We start from the raw sequence: 23,417 nt of genomic DNA, 5'->3' as shown, positions 1-23,417 counted from the left end.
CATATCTATTGAGATATAACATTTTAAACATATTTAACATTATAAATCGTACAATTTCAAATAAAATAACCAAATGACAATACAATGATTGTGGAAATACCCCAAAATCCCACAGGGCTACACTTTTAAAAACATTATTGAAAAATTAAAGGCTGTGGAAGTATACCAGACATTGTTGGAATACTCTGCTGTTTGTTTGAGGTTTTATAGTCATAAAATCATTATAAAAGTCATCATTTTTCAAAATTGTATGGGTAATTTTCACCCGGTCCCTAACTCAACGCTGCAAAGTAGCGTTTTCCGAATGTGAGACGAATGTCGAATATGAAACTAACTTCACCTCGCTTTCGTCCCGTCGGTATTTGTATTACATTATCCGTTATTTATGTGGTGGTGGTGGGGGGGGGGGGTCTCTCAGGCTTATTCTGCGGGGGGGGCCTCATGTGTTTCCGTTACGGGCCTGGTCTGTGCGGTCAGAAATATGTCTCTACCGGCAGTTTCGAAATCATCTTCCTTCTTGCTTTCTCTGACGGATTTTACCCACCTCTCCATTGAAGTTAGTGAGAGAATTTGAAAGGCTGCTCTCGCTTCAAGGCTCATAGCTGAAAATCTGTAAATGTGAGCTCTTTAGTAGTTACATTGGCTGAAAGATGACAATTTTTCCTACATTTTAAGGTATAACTTGTTTCTGTAAGTTAAACTGTATGAAAGTTAGAGGAATTTGTTTGACAATTTAGTTGAATATCAGAAAAAGAAGCTCATTCATAAAAATCAAGAAGGGGCAAACATTTTAATGTATTTCAAACTGTCATAATTCAAAATTGGCTGAACATTTGAAAAGGCTGAATCATTTGGGAATAGCTGAATGTCTTGTGAACATTTTAAAGGTTGAATGGTGTCTCTAGCTGAAAGTATGCTGAAGTAGTTACGTTTGAAAGAGGAGGAAGCTTTTTAATGATTTGAAAGGATTTACCATTACTTTTAATTGGAGAATAATTTGCACAAAAACCTTAATGTCTTAAAAAGTATATGTGAGAAATACCAAAAGTCATAGCCAACATCTCCTGAAGGAGCTGAACGTTTTGATACAAAAATTGTAGGAATCAGTGAAAGTATGCAGGACTAGTTAAAGGCCAAAAAACGGCGGAAGAACTAAGAAGTTGATATAACTAGAAACGGCTGTTCCTGCGAAACAGCAGTGAGAATGCTGAAAACCTGAATGGGGATAGCTGACCATGCTAAAAAAGCGGAAAATTGTGAAAATTTTGTAGAAAGTTATAAGCTGAAGCGCCTGAAAGGTAATTTTGAAAGGGGCTGGAGCTGGACGGATGTATAAAACTACAGAAAAGAGAAGAAAAATGCAAAACAGTTGGAAGGTACTGCTGTGAAAGCTATTTTTGAAAGGACCTGGAGCAAGAAGAAGGCAGAAAACAGAAGAAAAGAAGAGAAAAAATGCAAAACAATAAGGGCAAAAATTCAGAAAGATGAGCTGCAGGAAAATGTAGCATAAAACCAGTTGCTGAAGTCTGGGTTGAACGAATTTGAAGATGAAAGGACAACACTGGAATGACTTGAATTTGCTGGAAAAACGTAGGACATAACTACGTCCCCGGATATGTTGACAGCATTGATGGTCAGTTTGGTGACCCTGGATCAAGTTAATATCCCCAGAAAAACAGCAGCGGCCAGTCTTTAGAAGTGCGGTCGGGTTTGGACAAGGGTAGCGCACGGCTAATTTACCGGCGCCAGCGTCTTTTGAGTGGCTCTAGTAAAGGCTAAGCTAACTCTAAATTTTTAAACAATATTTAGCTCGAAAGGTAAGAAGTTAAAGCTTAACATGAAATCAGTAAATCAGCTGAAAACGTGATATGATTATTTTTATCAATATTTGAAGTGGCATTTTATCAGAATGTTAGCTAAAAACCGGTCGGGATTGGACACAGTGACGCTAACATCTGTGTTCAATATCGTCAATTAAAAGTAAAAACTTTCCAGTTACGAAGCGTTTGTTCGTAGGATTAACGCCAGCTGCAGCAAACACTTACCCCAGCCCCGGTTTGGGTGTTCGTCACGGTCAGATATGACAGTCTTGAGCCTCGATTTTCGCAGATTTCTGTGAAACTTGCTAAAATAAAAACGATCTAGCTAGATTATGTACACTTTAACCTCAATGTACATACCTTGTTTGGCCAATTTGGTCGATTGTGGAAAAGAAGTCTAACCGTTTTTAGTTATGGAGAGCCATCACGCTAGCTTGACTATAGGAGAGAATAACAGAAATTTAGCTAGAATCCACACCTCAAACAAGTTAACCTAGACGCAAAGACGTCCAATCCAAAAAATAAGGATATTTTCCGAGACCTGAGACTCTGCCTAAACCATAGATATAATTTATATGTCTGTGCTGTCAGAAATACAACTCTTGGCAGTTTCGAAAACGTGTACCCAATTCTGCTTTCATGGTGCGTGTCTGTTTGGTTGCCACGGTGATGGCGCAGCTGTGATAGCTAACGAGCTAGGCAGAGAAAAACGAACATTTACCTAGCATCCACACCTCAAACAAGTTGACCTAGACGCAAATCTACACGTCCAATCAATAAAATGAGGATATTTTCCGAGACCCAAGACTCTGCCGAAGATGTCCTTTATATGTCTGTGCGGTCAGAAATATGTCTCTACCGGCAGTTTCGAAATCGTCTTCCTTCTTGCTTTCTCTGACGATTTTGTCACCAGATTTGCATTGGTCTCTATGGGGCGAGAGTTGGACTTTGTCTCGCTTTCGTAGGGCTCTGAACAAATGTGTACGTCTGTTGGATTCAACAGACAACTGTCTACGACCAGCACAAAACTAGCTATCTATTGATCCAAAAACGAAGCATGAAGAGCAAAAATTGTGGCAATTCTGGCAAACTAGAAATATTTTTTCAACGACATCCGAAGCTCAGGCCTCCACTCTAAGCATTTCAGTCTGCACTCTAGGGTTTCACGTACACACCCATGTAAATCTCAGAAACGGCTTGAAAAAGTCATGAAACATAATCAGTGATATTGAAAAAAAGTTGAATAGATATCAAAAAGCTGAATTATTTAAAAATAGTTTAGGGTTTTGTCAACATTTTAAAGTTTAAATGGTGGCTCTAGCTGAAAGATTGAGGAAGAAGAAGGATTTGGAAGTTGAAGTTTTAAGAAGTTTGAGAGGATTTGAAAGAAACTCCATTGGAAAACCATGTAACAAATATTATGAATATTGATTTATATAAATTCAAGCATAAGAGGTACAAAGCTGAAAAGTCATAGCACCCATGGCCTGAACCTGCTGAATTTTTTGATAGCTGAACGGTTTTAATAGCTGAAGATTTGAAGAGCTGAAACGTGCCACGGAAGAAATAGAAGAAAAATAATAAGTTGATTAAAGATTCAAAGAACAATACTTGGAATGCTGAAGCAGCATTCCAACAATAAGTTGAATAAAGATTCAAAGAACAATACTTGGAATGCTGAAGCAGCATTCCAACAATAATAATAAAGAGAAACAGGAAAGAGAAACAGGAAAACAATAGTGAGAATGCTTAATAGCATTCTCACAATAATAAATATATATGTGAGAGAACAAAGGTTGTGCCCTTGCCGAAGGCAAAGCACACCCAATTATGGTGTCATTAGCTAGATTCCCTTATCAGTGTTGTTGAGTTATACTGTTGTTGCAGCTAACGTTGTATTCGGAGGAAAAGAGTGGACGATAGGTTGATCACCTTTTAGCCGTTCTTGGCATATTTATTGTATGAGCTGCAGACACATCAGTCTCACGGTCAGACAGCTTCTGATTGAACAAATCAACTGGAACAAAAACGACGCCGACGTGCCCTCCACAACACACACGCTACAGAGGTAGCGCCTCCCCGTGGCACAAACATACATCCAACCACAGAACAGCACAGCACCACATCACATACAATTGAGGACATAATGAACGCATTTCAACAAGTGTCCTGGTGGTCCATCTGAAAATAATTAGATCATTATGTAGATATTAAGCCTCAAAGATCCGTAGATTTGGGGGGGTGGATGGCTTGATTGACAGGTCTACTAGCCAGGGGCATAGAGGAGAAAGGCTGTTAGCGAGGTGGGCGTGCATTTTGTCCTCGGCTTCTCCCGCCCTTTGCCCCTTCCCAACTCCGCCCTCTCGTCCAAATTTGGTCACTTCTGGCTCCAAAAAACAAAAATCGAGGCTTCAAAACAGTCTTTTTTCTCGACTGGCGAGAGTTGCCGCTTGCATTCAGGGAGGAGTTAAAAACGCCTCCTTAAAGTTGGACATTCCTGCTTCTCATGGTTTGCTGCGTTGTCGTCAGTCATGGCCAATCAAGAGCTGTTTGCTTACTTTATCGCTGACGAACTGCATGGTTGCGAATGTAATTGTTTTCACATTAGAACTTGCACAAACCAGTGCACTGAAATTTGTAATTTTATGTATTCATAGTTTTCACGTGACGTCACGTTCCAAGGGGCACACCCCACGTCCAATAAAGAAAACCCAGAGAGGAGGAGATTGTGGATTTGTGCCATTAAACCTAACGTTACCTCTGTCTCCAAGGAGGGCAAACAATGCCAGCCGTCCAAATATACACGTATTTGCAGCTAACACTTCATCAAGTTCAAGTAAAGTTAAACACAAGAATATACAGGTATATTAATTATGGTATTGCCATAAAAAACATCTTTGTGTAATCGGTTTGACATAGTTTGTTGTGTATTGAGGCGACCAACTGCAGTGGTCGTAGTGAGTGAAAGATAGCTAGTTAGCTAAATAGTTGGGTTGCTGTGTTACACACAACAAAAATCAAAATGCATTTGGAACTAGAGGGTACAATTTCTGGGGAAATTGTAGGGTGTGCTTGCTTGCGTCGGTTGCACAGGGGTCCGTTTTTAAATGACATTTTTACAATTGATATTTCTGTATATTTTATATAAAAATGCATAGGGCCTACTTATTATTTATAAAGATTACATAAATTTAAAAGCATCTTTTTTTTGCTGCTCATTTACAACTCAAAATACGAGTGAAGTGTAGAATGAAATATGATGTCTTCTCATTTCCCCTGCAAGAGGCAGCCTCATAGCTGAATCAAAACGAATACATTTGGCAGACCGGTGTAAATATTGACCTAATCTCTATGATTTAAACGTCCTTTTAAGTTTTCCCTTCTCGTGATATTTTCAGGCATTTAGCCTACTCATATTGCATTCATTCATTAATAAAGAACCCCCCTTTGAAGATTATTCTACGACGTTACCGGCAGTAAAAGATGGAATTGCGATTCAAACAGTACCATCTGCTAACTGAAAATATGCCCCCAAAACGTAAATAAGCTTGACATTTATTTCGTGGAAAATCGCTCATTCATAAAAAGCTCACTGGTAGCGATCATTGTCAGTAACAACGCAAAATGCGATATAGCCCTGTGTGGAGAAGCTGCCCCGGTAAATTGTACTACTACAGTACAGTACTACTGCTGTGTTCGTCTTGGTAGCGATTGCGTTGGTTGAATTCGATGTAACGTTCCGTTGTGCGGTTTAGGCTGAAATTAATTATTTTCATGAACAGATTGACAAAGTTTAGGCTGTGGCAATGAAGTTCAGGTTAGTAGTCAGATAGTTTCACCTATTGAAAGACTTTTGATTTAAGTAAGGGGAGTGCCGAACATGTTCTGTCGCCGTTTGACTTCCTAAACAGCTGTGTAGATGTTTTTGTAGTGTGTCTCGCGTAGGCTACAGCGTTGCAGTGAGCAACACTGGTTTGAAACCACAGGTAATGATAATTTCACCAACAAATCGTGTACTTGTAATGTAATGTCATAATAAATCCTACAACGAAAATGTATTTGTGAGGAATGTTTATTTTAACGATTGAAAACAGATGCATCATAGACCACTGTAGTATGTGTTGCCCGGGCAACAGAGGCTAATGTCATTATGCTAATGCTTCAGTGAAATAGTAGACTACCGTTTCCGAAAGTAGATGTGGGCCTACTTCCTTAATAATATCAGCTAATATTGTACATTACACAATTGTGTTTCACATCACAAAGTAAAAGGAGTAAATAGTTATCACCCTGGCCTCTTTGCTTGTGGCGTTTCTGCAGCTGCCTTGCAGTAAAGCTATAGTTAGCCTAGCTATCCCCCAAGTTAACAGATGTGAAACGAATGTTCTGCTACAGGTAGTCACGCGTGTTTTCGTGACGTAGTGACGTTAGTAACGTCAGTGACTGTGGATAGCAAATTAGCCACCGTTAGCTTCACTTTTCGCCACAAAAACTTAACTTCAGCCTAAACCATGCAACGGAACGTAAATAAAAACTCAATCGCTAACAAGACGAAACTTTTGACACCTAGGTTGTCTATGTAGGCCAAATATTGACGAAGATTTAGGGGGGCAAAAATAAATAATAATAAATATATATGTGAGAGAACAAAGGTTTTGCTCTTGCCGAAGGCAAGCACACCCAAGTAAATGATTGGGAAATCCCTTTACACCGATATTCAACTGAATGTAAAACAAAGACAATGTGTGAGGCTTGTGTTAAGACTGATTGGTTTTTCATACTCATTTGGTCCTTTGTTTTTATTTAGGTTTTTCACAGCCTCCCAACTTTTTTGGAATTGAGGTTGTAATAAGTAAAAATTAAAGGAAAAGTTGAATTTCCGTTTGAATAGTAGAAACCTTGCGGTTTTTAGGGGCAGAAATACGGCAGCGGGTGCTGTATATGGATCGTAAGTGCCCAACACTTGCAGTTTGTTTAGCTAAGACGTGATCCAAAGAAACGTGGGAAGGTAATTTGCCGGCTTTTGTTGCGCCAGCAGCTTTCTGCCCTCCAGGTCACCGCGGATGTCACGTGACTGAAAACTATGAATTGGGCTATGTTAAACTCTTTCTCCAACCTACAGATTGATAATACAACCAGAACTCAATTCAACTTAGTCTTTCCGTTAGTGAAGAGGCGGACTAAAACCCGTCAAAGTTGCTGTGTGTTAGTCTGGCCAATCATGAAATAGCTGTGTCGTCATTAGAACCTGTGCAGTTGCTCTTGAGAAAATGCGCTCGGCTACACAGCCGGCTGTTCTCAAATCGATCTCACGGTACTTTGATGGATACGTCACAGTGACCTAGCCTCAACGGCGTCTCAAGTCAAGACAAAAAGTCTAACCAGAATTCACTGCTTCAAGTCAGCCGGCTGCGGCTACAGTCTATGGTAGGAGCCAATCTAGCGCATTCAAAAGTCGAAAGTTTCAATTATCGCAGCAGATTTAATTAGATTCACCACATAAAATTAGGTTTTCATTATTTTACTTTGGTCTTCTAAATGACATAAACGCCATAAGGTCAGCGAAAAAGTAGTATTGCCTGGAAATACTTGATTGAGAAGTATAATTGGCATGGCAACAGTGGCAATACTGACGGCGGTGGCCATGGTAGTCATTTCGGACATGGTTGACAACGAAAAAGAACGGTAAGCTCCTGAAGAGAAAGGCGAATCGTGCATATAAACGTGCAAGTAACGCAAAGCGAAAATAGCCTATATCTCCAGCGCTAAAAAATTGCTTTTGGTGGGAACACAGCATTAGGCATAATGTACTTGTTTTTTACTTGACTTCGCCTAACCTGTATGACAAAACAGTCCTGAACAGTGCAAACTCTGTGGTACATTGAAGGCACTCCAGGTGCTAAGCATCCCCAGTCAGGGTCAGTGTTGGCCCGTAGCCATCCTTGTGGAAATCTCCTGGATGTGGTGCCATAGCAGCTCGGGGTTTGACTCATTGTGTCTGATCAGTGACTCCAACCCTTCAGCCTGCTCTAGGCTCTGCCAGTAGTCCTGTGGCCACATCTGCAGCCAGCTACACACACAAACACATACAGGTTAACTGCTAAAATTAGGAATACTATGAAATCTAATGGACAATTCACAAAATGCAAATTATTGGCTCAAAGGCCAGTGGTTCCACATACCTGTCATTGACAGGGATATCCTGGAGGTCGCCGTACCCCGGGCAGGGGAGAGGGCACCCCATATGCCTGTTATTGGCCATCTTTGGCTTAGGGGGCTGGTTCTGCTTGGGAGCCTTTCGATTGGCCCGTTTGGATGCCAATCGAGCGTTCTCCTGGTCACACACATAGCACTCAAACCCGTTAAGATAGTTGGGCCTGCTCATGTCATTCACGCCCCATTCCCTGCTTTCTATTGCCTCCAGAAGACGAGAGTTGGTAACATGGCTGGGGTGTTTAAACTCTAGATATTTCATGTATTCCTTGTCGTTCTCATCCAGGGCTATCAGATAGTCAGCCAGGTCCTTGGGTGAGGGGAAGTCATCGATGAGGATGACGGAGCAGGAGTTGGGCATCCAGTCCTTCACGGAGGGTGAGCCACGGTACACAGGCACGCTGCCCTGGTGCAGCGGACGCCACAGCTTCTCCGTCATGTAGTCGTGGCAGAGGCCGTTCTCCAGTGCCAAGTGGAACTTGTAGCGCGCCACAAAGCCCATGAAGCGGGCGTCCTCACCTGTGGCTGTGGCTGTGTCCTCTAGGCTCTCTGGGAGGGCCTTGTTGTTTAAACACTTACCGTATGAGTCCACCTGGGTGGGATGGACCGTAAGCGAAAGGAGAGACGTGGAAGTGGAGAGAGAAGTGGAAGAAGATTGGGTGAAGAGAACAACAAAAGAGTGTTGTAAGAGGAGAGAAAGGACAGGAGAGTAAAAAAAAAGAATATTCAGAAAAAGACAGACACAAATTAGCAAGAAATTAAGAGTTATGCACACAGCTTTGACATGAACATTGCACAACATGTCTACTAACAAACCAAATGTCAATTATCTTGCTGAGCTCTCTTTCTAGATTTTGCGCAATCCACGCTCCTTAGCGAGAAACCTACCTTGATATACTTCATGAGTTCCTGTACGTATCTGTCCCTGTCAGAGGGAACATCACAGTGGGACTGCATGTAGAGCACTGGAGCCAGACCCTGCTTCCTCCAACGGTTCTTCTCCTCCAGAGACACGGCCACCGGCTGCAGCAGGTACTCTAGCGAGGGGAGCCACTGCAAGGTCAGGGGGTAGTCCGAGCCCCGCCGGAAGGTGGCAGTGTAGTTGAAAAGGCGGATTCCCGGCGCGTGAGACAGGAAGTAGTTGTTCATGGGCGACTCCTCGTGGAACAGTGCCCAGGTCTGGTGGCGGAGGCGGGGGAGGGGTGCCTCGTACGCTCGGAAGTCCGTCCCGTAGAAGATAATCGAAGCTGTGCGCTTATACAACTTGACCTTCCACGCGCATAAGAAGTTCAATATTAAGATTGCTATAAACTGACACTTCAATTCAAGTGTACACAAGAGTAACTGTTTTTCTGTAAGAAATAATATAGTTGTCATATTACATTTTGTGAAAGTCAGTCACTGAACTCTGTCGAGAAAATTTAACTTTGTTTAAAGGCATGGTAGGTAAGTTTTGCAAACCTAGCAATTTTAGCTGGAGTTTGAAAATATCCCACCCCTCCAAAACACATGAACGTGCTGCCTGACTTCTGCCGGGAAGACAAACAAGTAACCAGTCCAATCATTGCATTTGTTCCGAATTTGTCCTACCTTTCTGTTGCGTGTGACCAGGCAGGAGGAGGTGGCACAGTCTATGCGCTCCGTGTCACCTGGAAAGTGAGGGAAAAGGCCAGAGCTCCACCAAAGGATGATTGGCAACTCCTTGTTGCCACGGGAGTCATTGTTGCCGGGGCCACGGAAGGAACTGACAGAAGCAAACTCTATATCAGAAAGGGTGCTCTGTGGCTTAAAAGCACTCTGCTCGCCTAGGGAGTCCAGAAGGTCTAAGGCGGGTTCTTGGAGGTCCTGAGCAGCCGAACCGGGCAGGGTGCCCAGGACGCACAGCATCCCCAAACAAACACTAGCTGCTAACCTGCCCTCCTCAACCATCTGAAACAGACAAAGTCGAGCAGTGAGCAAAATATTGTAGCGTTGTACCGCACAGCATTTTCACCCCTTGTACTGCACGTCGCATATTGAGAAAATGTCCCGCATTTATCAGTCTGTTGGTTTTAATGATCATATTAAGAAACATACATGCACTCTTTTGCCTTTTTAATAAAAGCATTTATTTATTATTTTGCGGTGTAGTTTTTCCCATTTTTAACAGCGGAGATTCGTGTTCCCCGACATGTTATGTTACAACAAAGCGTAATACATGGTTTTCAGTTAGATAGAGCTAGACATTATATAACAGTTTCAGGTTATGTTTTAGTTTTGGTAACATGGCCCACATTGTCCCGCACAAACTTCGAATCGTCCCACATTTGTTTTGTTTGATGGTGGTCACCCTAGTTGTCAGCTAGCCTATGTCTAGTATTGTGTTTTCCGTTTCTAAACTCAGCAGGCGATTATATTTCAGATGCAAAGTATCTAAGTATCGTAACTCGTAGTGTAACTTGATATTGGTACAGCTGATACATGGTGTCACACTTCAGAACGATAACGGATGTGGTATTTTATCCTACCATGATCAACAAAGTAGAAACCGTAAGAAGTGTTTTGGTTGAGCCGAACATCTGAGGTCGGACAGGAATTTTTGGTAGCAGCTTCTTCTTTTTCTTTGCATTATCTACAGGCAAGACGTCGAATTGCATATTGCTGCCCTCTGCAGTTTGGGTAGACTCTCTGCACTTCAGGCTTGACCTCGACTACATTTTTGGCAACCACCATCCTCGGTTCCCTGTGCTAATATAATAAACTTGTACAATATTAGCCCACCGACAACAGAACTGTACGCTATAGTCAGATCAGTGCACTGCACAATAGCACGTGTCACAGTCCTCATGTCCCCTTGGTACTGGCACTAACTTTCCTTGGAAATTCACATCTGATCCTGGAATCGACATTGGCCGGGTTTCCCAGATTCGTTAAGAAGCTCTTAATATTTACCAATTATGGACAAATCATCATTCATAATTTTTCATGCATGTATGTTACAGTGAGTGATATGTCGGTTTGTTTACTAGAACTAGCCCCGCGGACTTTAGGACCCTGATGAGACCTTGCTTTGTCGTGGAACAGGCTTCGCAAACCTAGCAAGAAGACTGCCAGAGCTATAAAACTGGCAGAGCAAGCCACGAAAGTAAGTGGTTAGATGATGAGGTAAGCAAAAACGTAGTGAACCATATTTCACTGTTTATGATTCACGTCTGTTGCATTTTTTAGGTTTTGGTCCAGATATTTCAGAGCATTTATCTAGACCATCTAGTAATAGCTAGCTACTTATACACACACTGCTGGGCTGGCAAATGCATGTCAGTCTGGAAAGCTTGCCACTGTAGCTTTAAATATTACAAATTTAGTAGTAGTTAGCTGCCATGGACTGCCTTGCAAATAAATAATAGCTATACATTAAGTGTAGTTTAAAGTCGTTTTTCTTAGCGTTTTTGGATATAGCTGGCTAACTAGCTAGCTAGCCACGTTTGACAGCAACCTGGTGTGTTTGGGATTGCCTGCGCATGTGCACTGCGAAGTACATGTTCAGTCCCGTCTACTCATGGTCCACTCCTGAGTCCTGACTCATCGTTTTTCTGTTGTTGTTTTGTCTTTTGGGGTTTTAGACTGGTACATACTATTCGAGTGATTCATATGCCCAATACAGGTTTTAATTCTCGAAAGCTGTTATCTAGGCTTAATTAGTTATTAGATCTCAATACAGTACTTTGTGGATGAGCACAGACAGTGCCAATGGCAGGTCTACAGTTGTGACTGTTCGTTTCAGCACTGTCACAGTTATAGTTCCACCAATCGTAGTCTGTATTGAGTGGTGGAGTTTCTCAGGGTCTCTGTCATTCATCTCAGTATGAGAGGTCCTTGCTCCAACAGGTGTCCTTGAAGGTAAGTACACATGCTAGTCAATCTGGACCACAGCACATCTGGGCTGGAGAGGGATATGAAAGCACTCCAAATAACAGGGATTTAAAAATATATATATATTTTGAGTCATAGTCTGCTACTGCATCTAGATGTCTTAGTATAATGGTTAGAAATCTTTATTGGTACACACACACATGCTCCAGTGTCCACCGAAGAAATGTGTCCTCTGCTTTTACCCATCCAAGTGTCCTTCCTCTCAGGGCAGCCAGGAGCAGTGGGCTCCTAGTACTCCTAGTATTAGCGGCACAAGTACAAGTGCACTCAACATGTTAATCACGATCTTCCAAACACAGTCAGTCAATCACTACAACAATGTTACCAAATGTCTAGCATCTTCTGATCATTGCATAAAAACGGACACTCAAAATTCAAGGATTTTCATCAAAACTGGACAAACTGTGTACAGACGTTGTTGTCAATGTTAAAGATTGCCTGGGCACACGAATATGAGAAACATGCTTACTATAATATTCATCACATGAAATATTACGGTCTCATTGAACATCCAGTCTCTCTTCCCTGATAAGCCACAGCACTTCATCAAAATCACACCAGGGGCCAAATGTATCAAACTCTGTAAACTCATCCGTGAAAGTATGCATACGGAGAAAACAGGGAAACTCGTTTTTCTCATATTTATGAACACTGCGCAAGCGATATCTTAAATTGTGATTGTGCGCACATGAACAAGCTTGTTGTCCACACCCCCCCAACTCCCATATTTGACCTTACATGGTTGTTGAAACGCCCATATTTTGTCAAGTTTCTCAATAAACTTCTCAATGTTCCCATTGTGAACAATGAATGATTCAATGAATAATGGCTAAGGCAACAAACTTTACTGAATGTGAAATGGAGACCTTAATTTGCAAAATAGGAGGACCATCTTGTTCGATGGCATTAGGGTGGCAGATGTTTGAACGTTGATGGAGTAAAAATGCTTTCGATTCTCAAAAAAATAATTAATCAACCCATTGTGCTTATCGTGACGTGTGCAGTCCGCGGCTGGATATAGGGGGGTGCAAAGGTTATGCCCCCCCCCCAGAATTCTGCCGCGCCTTCTGACTTTTTCTGCTGTGGCCCCCCTAGCTCCTTCTGACTTCAGCCAAACATTTTCAAAAATTGGCGAGAGTTGTTGCTTGCAGTCGGGGGAGGAGTTGAAAACGGCTCCATCAAGTCGGACATTACCTGAGGCCTGTTCCATAAAGGCCGCTCAAAAAAGCTCGACTTAAAGTCCCAAACCTGACTTGAATTAGCTTAACAAGTCAAGCGGGGCTAAAGCGGTTCCATAAAGGCCAATTTCAGCTCACGCACTCCTACTAATTTGAGCCCGATTTAAGTTGTCAAGCTAATTGCGCGTAGCCTGGCTCTGCCCTCCTACGTACTTCCGCTCAATTTTCATTGTGCTTCTGTACTAGGTCTGGGAATTCGGTTCGATTTTCTCAAATAAACTTTTTTAGGGCCAATCAGCGAATAGCGGGAGTGGCTGAGAACGATGACGTTGATGCCGTGCGCTAGTTTGAGTTGTAGTTACGTAATGGCGGCGGAGAAAGATGCGAGCGAAGCCTTTCGGTCCACTGTGGCAACGCTGCCGAATATCCAGAAGTTAAAGCCGGAGCAATAACAATCTTTGATCTCCACGGGGTTCGTTTGATTTTCCAGCTAGCTCAGTTAGTGGTGAAGGAGTTCGCTAAGGCGAACGCTAGCAATTGGTTATGCCAGATCCAGAGTGGCTCTGGGCAGATCCAATAGTTTTAAACTTCAACAGAGTACCCGCCTTCAAGGAAGTTAACGCTTGTCAATGGATTGAGCCCAGACTCTATGTACAAATGCAATGCACGAGAGTCTGGTTAGGACCAGGCTAAATTGCGCGTGCACCCTATTCTTAAGCAGCCATAGAGGTAGAACATGGATCATATCAATCCACCACGGCTAAAAGCAATGCACATGGCCACTTGACTTCCAGAAAGAATGTTCCCTTTAAGCCGTGTACTATGACAGCTCCCTCATCCACCACTTAATCAAAATGACACGCCATTATTGACGTGAACGATAGGCTACGTAAAGGTCAAGGTCCTTTTTTATAGACCTTTACCTTTACCATTGATTAAAAAAAGACACCCTCTAAACACATCTAAATTGACTTTTTTGACATTGTTTTATAAATAGCCTACTATTAATCGATACATTATCCAGTAGCCTAACTTTTTAACATGGTTTTTGTATAGGGAAAATTGAGGATGGATGTATGGATTTAGGTTCGTTTTGCAATTGTTAACAATTATGTAGCTATGATAATTATACTGGGATAATTTAGATTGAGATATAGGCCTATATTAGCCTGGTCCTAACCAGACCCTCGTACATTTCATTTGTACAGAGGGTCTGGGATCACCCATTGACAAGCGTTAACTTCTTTGAAGGCGGGTACTCTGTTGAAGTTTAAAACTATTGGATCTGCCCAGAGCCACTCTGATCTGCCATAACCAATCGCTAGCGTTCGCCTTAGCCAACTCCTTCACCACTACTGTAACGGAGCTAGCTGCCATAGCTGGAACCCCGTGGGAAGGAGGGCCACAACATCATGGCCACCAACAAAACTTAGCAAAGATTGTTCTTGCTCCGGCTTTAACTTTTGGATATTCGGCAGCGTTGCCACAACGGACCGAATGGCTTCGCTCGCATATTTCTCCGCCGCCATTACTGAACTGCAACTCAAACTAGCGCACGGCATCAACGTCATCGTTCTCAGCCACTCCCGCTATTCGCTGATTGGCCCTACAAAAAGTTTATTTGAGAAAATCGACTTATGTGCCGAATTCCCAGACCTAGTACAGAAGCAAAATCAAAATTGAGCGGAAGTACGTAGGAGGGCAGAGCCAGGCTAGGCCTATATGCCTGATGCCTAAACATTTGAAATCACAAACAAGCTATGTTTGTATCATTCTGAAATCAGTGTTCATCATTGTTTAATCATTAGGCTAAAGGTTGAAGCCTTAGGCTAAAGGTTGTAGCCTATGTATTTAAGTTGATTTTCTATAAATGTAGCGTACATATTGAACTGATGAGAATGAGAAAATGAGAATGTCCGTGGTAAATCATCGTATTCCCTTTGGGTCAGTGTTACAGGAACGTCTGGTTAAGCAAGAACACGGGCTAAGCCTGACAGTTAGCCTGGCCCCGACCAGGCTAGTTTCGAAGCATAAGCCTTTTCAAATATACACCAGATTATTCTAATAAAGTCTGGCCTACTTCCAAACCCTTTACATTTTCAATTACATTTCAAGCAGAATGATAGAAAATTGCTCATCTCTGAAAATAACATGAAATCCTCGCTAATCTTAATAACTTTTTCAGAATTGTACTGAAAAATCTCAAATTCGCGCAAACCTTCATTGTTATGCATTATTGGTTATGATTGTTGACAAGTTAGTCCTTAGCATTGACACCATGGCGCATCGGGGGGTTGGCTTCTGGGGTTTGAGCCCAGAATGTTTTCTCAAAAGCCCAGAATCTTTTAGGTAAAAATTTGGGTTGTCATTTTCGGCAAATATAAAAATATGAGTCCAATGTAAAGTTTATATTAGGCTACATAAAGCTCAAACTATTTTGCGCTCAAATGAATGCCCCAAAAATGTGAACACTTGGATCGTTAAGCAGTCCCTAAAATGATATAAATATAAGAAATGATATGATCCCTTTCCATAATCATGACCCCAGAAATGTTCACTGCACCCCCAGTCAAAGCAGGCTGCATCCGGTGTTATCGAAAAACTGGTTTCCACGCTAACTGGTTCCCCAGCTGTGCGTTCACTTATCAGTCTTCCTCTATCACCTGATTCGCCACAAATTCACAAACGATGAATTTCAAGTCGGATCTCATATTTGCTGCGGCGAATATGAAAGTATAGACTACGTGAGCACTACATTACATCCAGTCACAACAAAATAAATGGAGACAAAAAAAACATTTGCGGGCTCGCATGAAGTGGTATTTGTTCGCACTAGAGCAAAAACACTTACACCAAAGCCCATTGCTTTACACTGCGAGCTATTCTAGCTCATAAAAGATTTGCTAAATCGTTACGTATTTATTAACTATGTTGGCCTTCAGGTAACATCTTGTTTTGGCTTCTTCTGAAACAACTGGTTCCCATAGACACTATCCGAAAGTATGCTACTAATCACGTATTTGGGGTTGTTTCGAGGCAATAGCCGTATTTGTCACGACATCACAGCTCCTTCTGACACCACATATAAAAAATTCATACGAAGAACGGCGCTGCTATCCCAGACAATACGATCAAAATAGCCTACGCGTAACCCTTTGAAACACAACATGGGTCTATTCGTTTCCTATGTGATTTTGTGTATGGCTGAGTGTGTCTTCGCTATATCTTATTGTATAATTTAATATTCTGAGAAAATGTAGTGAGCACAACATTACAGCCATTCACCACGACAAAATAAATGGAAGCTAAGAAAATAAAACATTCGCAAGCTCGCATGAAGTGGCATTTGATCGCACGAGAGCAAAAACGCAACCTGCCTTGTAGTCCACTACTTTACTATTCGAGCTATTTATGCTCATAGAGAAAACACACAAATACATTCGACACCTTAAGTACTGTGTTGCGGGCAGAATATTACTGCATGTATAGGCTACTACTCGGCAGTGTTCGCATTTAAGCTTGAATAGTAAAGTAGTGGACTACAAGGCAGGTTGTGTTTTTGCTCATTAAATTACGCAATAAGATATAGCAAAGAAACACTCAGCCATACACGAAATCGCATAGGAAACGAATAGACCCATGTTGTGTTTCAAAGGGTTACGCGTAGACCATTTTGATCGTATTGTCTGGGTTAGCAGCAACGTTCTTAGTATGAATTTTATATATGTGGTGTCAGAAGGAACTGTGATGTTGTGGTAAATACGGCTATTGCCTCGAAACAACCCCAAATACGTGATTAGTAGCCTACTTTCGGGTAGTGTCTATGGGAACCAGTTGTTTCAGAAGAAGCCAAAACAAGATGTTACCTGAAGGCCAACGTAGTTAATAAATACGTAACAATTTGGCAAATCTTGTATGAGCTAGAATAGGTCACAGTGTAAAGCAATGGGCTTTGGTGTAATACGTGTTTTTGCTCTAATTCGATCGAATCCCACTTCATGCGAGCCTGCAAATGTTTTATTTTGTCTCCATTTATTTTGTCGTGAATGTATGTAATGTAGTGCGCACGTAGCCTATACTTTCATATTCACCGCAGCAAATATGAGATCCGACATGAAAATCGCCAGTAATATGTTTGTGAATTTGTGACGAATCAGGTGATAGAGGAAGACTGATAGGTGAACGCACAACTGGGGAACCAGTTAGCGTGGAAACCAGTTGGGCGATAACACCGGCCATGGTGCAGTCGATAGCACTGATTACATTAGGAAAAACGCTTTAATGTTGGCCTGTTCAACCACAGTGTAAGGGAATCTCATGTACCTTGGGGACAGGCGGATCATGTCATTCCACACCCCTGCATCACACGACTGAGGGTGGGCTGGCTTATCTCCGACCTGTCTGCCAGCTCCCGCTGAAATGGCCTACATTCACGTTTGCATAATTTTTTGATAACTTACAGAATTTACTCACATTGTAGATCAAGTAAAACTGTCATTTGTTATGCATGCACTTTATTTTTTGCCTTTTGGTCATTCTGTGTCACCGTATCACATCTCAAATAATGGTGTACGCATGGGTTCTAAAGTGCGCAGAAGGTACGCAGATTCCCATCACACGTGTTTTTTCATAAATATGAATCTCTGTGTTGAAACACCCGTACATGTTTCGGCGCAATTTTCTTGCGTACGTGTCTTTGTACATTTGGCCCCAGGTGTAGCCTAATCAATGAAAGAAAAACATTTTAAAGAAGCTGATTCACACTGTATGTTATGGATGAGATGCTGGCTAGCTAACAGCAAGACAATATAAAGGGGACACTTTAATTTTGTTACCTGAATTATACAGAAAATAATCAATTTAATGTGTTTACTGATAATCCATGTGGATGCACAGTAATATCTGTATTGTGAATTGGGTTTACCCATGTGCACAAACTCCAATTAAGTTAACACTGAATCGACTACAGTAACTGACATCTTTATCACCGGCTGCATCAAGGGGCAGGGGCATCACGAGCACAGGCACTGCACTAGTCTATTCATAATGTCAGCATAATCCTTTTGCTTAAATACCGATCTCTGAATTGATGTAATAGGGCAACAGGGACTAGCTTGGATCGAGGCTGATTGCAGTACTCCTCAGACCCCAGAGAAAAGGGCTGATGACAGTGGGTCCATCTAGCAGTGAAGCGGCCGTGATGCAGACCTTGGTCAAAAGCACCAATCTAAACACTTGAATTGTTTGAAAGGGTGAGTTTGATGTTTTCAAACTTTGTAATGTTACATTGATGTCATTACACTGGTTGAGCTAAATCAATTGCACCTAAAGCGGATGGTTTAATGCTACTATAATAATACATTTACCCCAGGCGAGTAGTGATGAGTGGAAAGAGCTTACTGCTGAAGGTGATTCTACTGGGAGATGGAGGAGTGGGGAAGTCCTCCCTAATGAATCGATATGTGACGGACCGATTTGACTCCCAGTCCTTCCACACCATCGGGGTTGAGTTCCTGAACAGAGACCTGGAAGTCGATGGGCGCTTTGTCACTCTGCAGGTAGGCACCTGTGCATACTGTAAGTAGTTAAGCATAACCCCATAATGAATGGAACCATAGCTGAAGGTTGTCAGTTCATTGAGTAGTGGTTGGTTCAGACTGTAATGTTTCCAAGTTGTGCCCTAGAGCAAGGGGGCTAAACCTCCAAAAAAAACGCATAACAACTCTGTCATCTTTTAGATCTGGGACACAGCAGGGCAGGAGCGTTTCAAGTCACTGCGGACTCCATTCTACAGAGGCGCCGACTGCTGCCTTCTCACCTTTGCCGTGGACGATCTCCACAGCTTCCAGAACCTTCCAGCCTGGAAGAAGGAGTTTATGTACTACTCTGACGTACGAGACCCCGACAGATTTCCCTTTGTAGTGCTCGGGAACAAGGTATGGTGAACACAGAATTGGGATCAAATACAGAAATCAGTTACATAACATGTAGAATGATTTATCACAGTTTGATTAGCCTCAGAGGTTGCTCTTTTGGAGTGATCCATTGGTTTACTGTAGTGGATGAGACAAATCAAGCACTCCCAAGTATCCCCGGTCTGGTTGAACATCAACTTAATTGATAGGCAGAGGTAAAACACTGCATTGCTGTAAATCAACAGATGCTGTATGTGAGACTATTATTGGCTTCTGACTTTCTTACTCTTAGGTCGATTTCCTAAATTAAAATTAAAATTCTATCCAGGTGGACAAGGAGGAGGAACGTGAGGTGGGCGAGGATGAGGCTAGGGCATGGTGCGAGGAGACCGGCTGCTGTCCGTACTTTGAGACCAGCGCCAAGGATGACACCAATGTGGGCGCGGCCTTCGAGGCGGCAGTGAGGGAGGTGCTGGCCACCGAGGACCAGATTGATCACGCGCTGCTAAGCAGCACCATTGATCTCCACGGCAACCGCAAAGCACAACGGTACTCTTGTTGCTGATTGGGTACTATTGAAGGACTGTTGACCCGCTCTACTTGCTTCCTGCCTGTCTGTTTGTCTCTCTCTTGTCTCTCTTGCTGTACCTGGACTGTAGCTCAATGGAGAGCATGAGAGGATCTGTATTTCCAGGCAGCCCATTGGTTTCTGAAAATGGTATGTTCTGGAATTGTCTGTTAAGAGGCACACTCCGCCAACCATAAGGACTATGGATAATGCTCTCCTGTAAGTTACTGATGGTACTGACTGATAGAGCTCCTTTGAGGAGTAGTATGTCAATGATCAATGCAGCTGGTTTTATAACTTTCAGGTGAGAAGTTATCGATGCTTCATTTTTACAATTACAGATTTTTCCCAACACTTAACTCACAAAAAAAATCAGCCTCTCGATTTATGTCTTCCGTATCCAGTTTTATTTTAGTGTTTCGTCAGACTTTTACTGTAGTCCAGGCCTGCTATGCTATCCCTACTACTGTAGTCTTCTGCGCTAGCCCTGCTACTAACGAACCCCTCTGTCTCCTCACCCCTCTGTCTCCTCACCCCTGTCTCCTCACCCCTCTTAAGAGCCCAGTATGCATGTGGCACAGAATCATGGTACAGATTCATTTGGAACTCGTATTTTCTCCCAGTCACCTGATGCTGTTTTGCCTGACAAGTGGCTTGACAGAGCAGTTATGTTCCATGTGATGCACATTTGTCAGGTCACTCACTTCCGTGTTTAAATATCCCTTTACACAAGGCCTATTGACTAGACCTTATACTTTTTAAGTGGACTAAAAAACAAAGTGGCAAAGTGACTAAACAAAGTGACTAAATGGCAATTTACAGAAGCACATTTCCTTACATACAAAGGTGTTGGTAGGCAGGTCAGTTGTTCTTTGGGCGCTTGTTTATGGTTCTGAATTTGAGGGAATTTCAACCTGACGAAGGTTGATATGATGGTTTGAGCCTCTTTCTATGTAACCAATGAAAAAGGTGATGATGACCGAGAGACATTATGTGACGTATGTCAGCCATACTGCCTTCCTGGACATTATAGTCTTGGAACACTTTTATTACACTGTCATAAGCCATACCATATTTTTCAGAAATAAATTGATACGAGTATTATGCTAGCTAATTTAGCCCGGAGGCTAACTAAAGCTAGCTAGCTACCGCCTCGGAAAAATAACTTACGCTTTGGGGACCGTCGGAAATATTTAGAACTCACCCGTCTCAAGGTAAATATTTGTTGATTCCCAGGAAATAGAAAACATACATTACGCACTTACTTTCATTTTCGAAGTGTGTTACACAATGGCATGCCTACTGCCTATATTCGTGCATTGCTTGGTATCATTGTTCCCGTATCAAGTGCGGCATATATTCCAGTGCGGTTTATAGGATACTCAGATTTACAAACAAAAAGCTCCCATTCTGGTGGGGTGCAGTTTATAGCTTATTTTACGAAAAATATGGCAATTATTCTACTGATAAAGATTTGTCAATGATAGCCAATAATACTGGTTACTCTTTGCTTGTAATACTAAAATATTGGCTACTCTACTGTAATAATGGGTACAGTACTGTTAGTTAGTAATACCATAATACTGGGTAGTACTGTTTAATACGCTATTAAAACTCCAACCAATGCTGGCTTCACTTGGCTAGTATCATTGTAGTCTTAGCTAGCAGTAAAGGTTATGGATACTGTTAGTAATACTATTATGCTGGCTACTCTTAGCTATTAACATTGTCATACTAGATACACTTAATCTTAACTGAATGTGAAACAGCTGGAGTACAAAGACAGCTCTGTTTTCTTTAAAACAAAAAACCTGCCTGATATCTGCTCTTATCCGTACTGAGTCAAACAAGGCTGTAGATATCTGAAAGCCTTTATGTTTTTTCAGTGTTCAGAGGCAGGTTTAAAGGGTACGTAATGATTTGTTCTTTACATTATAGTCTGTAGGGGGTAGCTTTTTAGTGGATGTGTTTGACTGGATTTCAGTAATTATGGGACCTTCAATTGTCCTTTAACTTAAAAAAACAAATTGTCCAGTGTCCGTATCTCTATTTTGGCTGTCCACTGTCAGTATAGGTGTAGTATTCATGGTAATTCCTGGGTTGTGTGATTTACCGGTGACATTGTTGCATCAGTTAAATAAAACTAATATATTTATTAGCATGCATAATGCATGCATAATTGACTATGGTTCAGGTTACATTTATCATATTCTGTATTATGTTGATTTATATTGAATGATTTCTTGGTACGTCACTATTGCTTTTCTATAATGATAACATAATCTAGCTTTTGAATAGCTGTTACAGGAAGCTCACAGAAGAAATAATCGATTCAAACAAGCACTGTGTTGAATTTACTTGATATGTATTCTGCAACAGCCCACTGTTCTATTCAGCAGTGAGTCCTGACCCAACACTTCAGATAGTGTTTGTGAAGTTAGTGTTTGCTTCTATTCATGTTTTATAGTTTGTAACAGAACTAATGGGCTTCTTTTTTTGGGGGGGGAATAATGTTTTATTAATGTCAGTAATTAAACTAGATTGTGTAATGATGTCTGTGAACCATATCCCATATAGAAAAACATGAACAACTAATGAATTATAATAAAAACATACCAGTTTTTTCGATCTTGAAACAAGAAATGTTAGTTTTTTCCATAATGCATAAAACCATATGATGTAATATGTACATTGACAAGGACATTCTTAAGTTAACACTTAACAGACAGAATACAAATCCTATCTTTACCTCGGTGCTATCTGATATGATTTTAACGATGTGAGAGGATGTGGTTGACCTTTATTACAGTTACACCTGCTTTGCTGTTTGTATATCACATACAGGTAGTTTCATGTACCCCTCATAACCATGAGGATCCAGACTGAATATGTTTAGACTAGTGTGATGGAGAATACTATTCTATCGTATAACGTAGACTCCTAGACTGTACCTCTTAGTCTGTCTATCTTTGAATAAAACACCATTTAACATGTTATGCTTCTGTGATGTTTTGTTTTAGTTCACACACAAATAATGAACCACTGCATTGGTCTTTATTTAAATTGAATATAATGTTGGGGACAATATGGACAAACATCTTTTTTTAAATCCAGTCCTCCGAACAAAGACAAAAAGAGGATCAGTACAACAGCTTTCCAAATTAATTTTTCATTTGACATTTTAAATCCTCAAAGAATAACTCAGTGTGGTCAGAATATTCTGAATATAACTTGAGAATGTCTCAAAATAAATTGTTTTACAGCCTTTTAACAGTCTATTTTGTACCACAATTTGAGTTTGGCACATTGGAGAGGTCGAAATTTTGCGACTTGGCAATGGGATTAGTTTTCTTAGTGAAGATGAGGAAGAGGGTGTGTGTGGCGCATAGGGAGAGAACAAGCTCCCCCCCTCTGTCTTTGAGCAGTTTCCCATACAGGGTGTAGCTCTTTTTCCTCCTCCTCCTCTCTCTCCCTCTGGTCGCTCAGAGACCCCCTGCTCACCCGCCAGCTGGATACTCCAGAGTACCTGGGGAGGAGGGAGAGTGATACCTGATACTTATGGGGTACACTGAACTCACTTTTACATTTTTGGAACTGTACCAATAATCCCATTTGAGGTGCACTAAATCTAATGCAACTGACAGAATTGTTGTCAGTTTGGTTTGACCTAGGTCTGGTCTCTTGGAACACACAACACTGTGGAATATTAAGGATCAGAACCAGGGATATGAAAACCACATGATCCCCCTACATGCCCTGAGAGTAGATGACCCACAAAACCCCAGAATATTTTTTACCTATCCTAGTAGTT

The 23,417-nt window shown here is 41.6% G+C and overlaps 3 protein-coding genes across 7 annotated transcripts in view; 1 reads left to right on the top strand and 2 right to left on the bottom strand.

The window, feature by feature from the left end:
• Positions 1-3,750: 3,750 nt before the first annotated feature.
• On the bottom strand, positions 3,751-10,684 carry fut11 (fucosyltransferase 11 (alpha (1,3) fucosyltransferase)). Of its 2 annotated transcripts, none has more exons than XM_062476430.1 (5): positions 10,541-10,684; positions 9,624-9,962; positions 8,922-9,302; positions 8,003-8,625; positions 3,751-7,890 (listed from the first exon to the last, which is right to left on the bottom strand). In XM_062476430.1, exons 1-5 carry the CDS (start codon positions 10,667-10,669, stop codon positions 7,740-7,742), a joined length of 1,623 nt encoding a protein of 540 aa, XP_062332414.1. In that variant the 5' UTR covers positions 10,670-10,684; the 3' UTR covers positions 3,751-7,739. The 2 variants fall into 2 exon arrangements, with proteins under 2 accessions (XP_062332414.1, XP_062332415.1); XM_062476431.1 differs by having other exon boundaries at positions 9,624-9,976; positions 10,558-10,684.
• Positions 10,685-11,089: 405 nt separating this feature from the next.
• Positions 11,090-22,600, top strand: rab9b (RAB9B, member RAS oncogene family). Of its 4 annotated transcripts, none has more exons than XM_062476489.1 (5): positions 11,090-11,177; positions 18,222-18,375; positions 18,495-18,681; positions 18,862-19,059; positions 19,367-22,600. In XM_062476489.1, exons 3-5 carry the CDS (start codon positions 18,505-18,507, stop codon positions 19,601-19,603), a joined length of 612 nt encoding a protein of 203 aa, XP_062332473.1. In that variant the 5' UTR covers positions 11,090-11,177; positions 18,222-18,375; positions 18,495-18,504; the 3' UTR covers positions 19,604-22,600. The 4 variants fall into 4 exon arrangements, with proteins under 4 accessions (XP_062332473.1, XP_062332474.1, XP_062332472.1 ...); XM_062476490.1 differs by having other exon boundaries at positions 11,139-11,157; XM_062476491.1 differs by lacking the exon at positions 11,090-11,177 and adding an exon at positions 17,410-17,427.
• A 93-nt stretch (positions 22,601-22,693) lies between these two features.
• Positions 22,694-23,417, bottom strand: part of LOC134032503 (myelin proteolipid protein-like) — a 422,406-nt gene continuing 421,682 nt past the window's right edge. Inside the window, exon 8 of the mRNA XM_062476485.1 lies at positions 22,694-23,132. Within this exon, the coding sequence (XP_062332469.1) occupies positions 22,788-23,132 (345 nt within the window). The 3' untranslated portion in view covers positions 22,694-22,787. The remainder of the gene's footprint in view (positions 23,133-23,417) is intronic.

Source organism: Osmerus eperlanus, chromosome 13, assembly GCF_963692335.1.
Source record: "Osmerus eperlanus chromosome 13, fOsmEpe2.1, whole genome shotgun sequence".
In the NCBI taxonomy this organism is placed as follows: Eukaryota; Metazoa; Chordata; class Actinopteri; order Osmeriformes; family Osmeridae; genus Osmerus; species Osmerus eperlanus.
The sequence above is the reverse complement of the archived record's forward strand: the minus strand, read 5'-3'. Positions and strand labels throughout refer to the sequence as shown.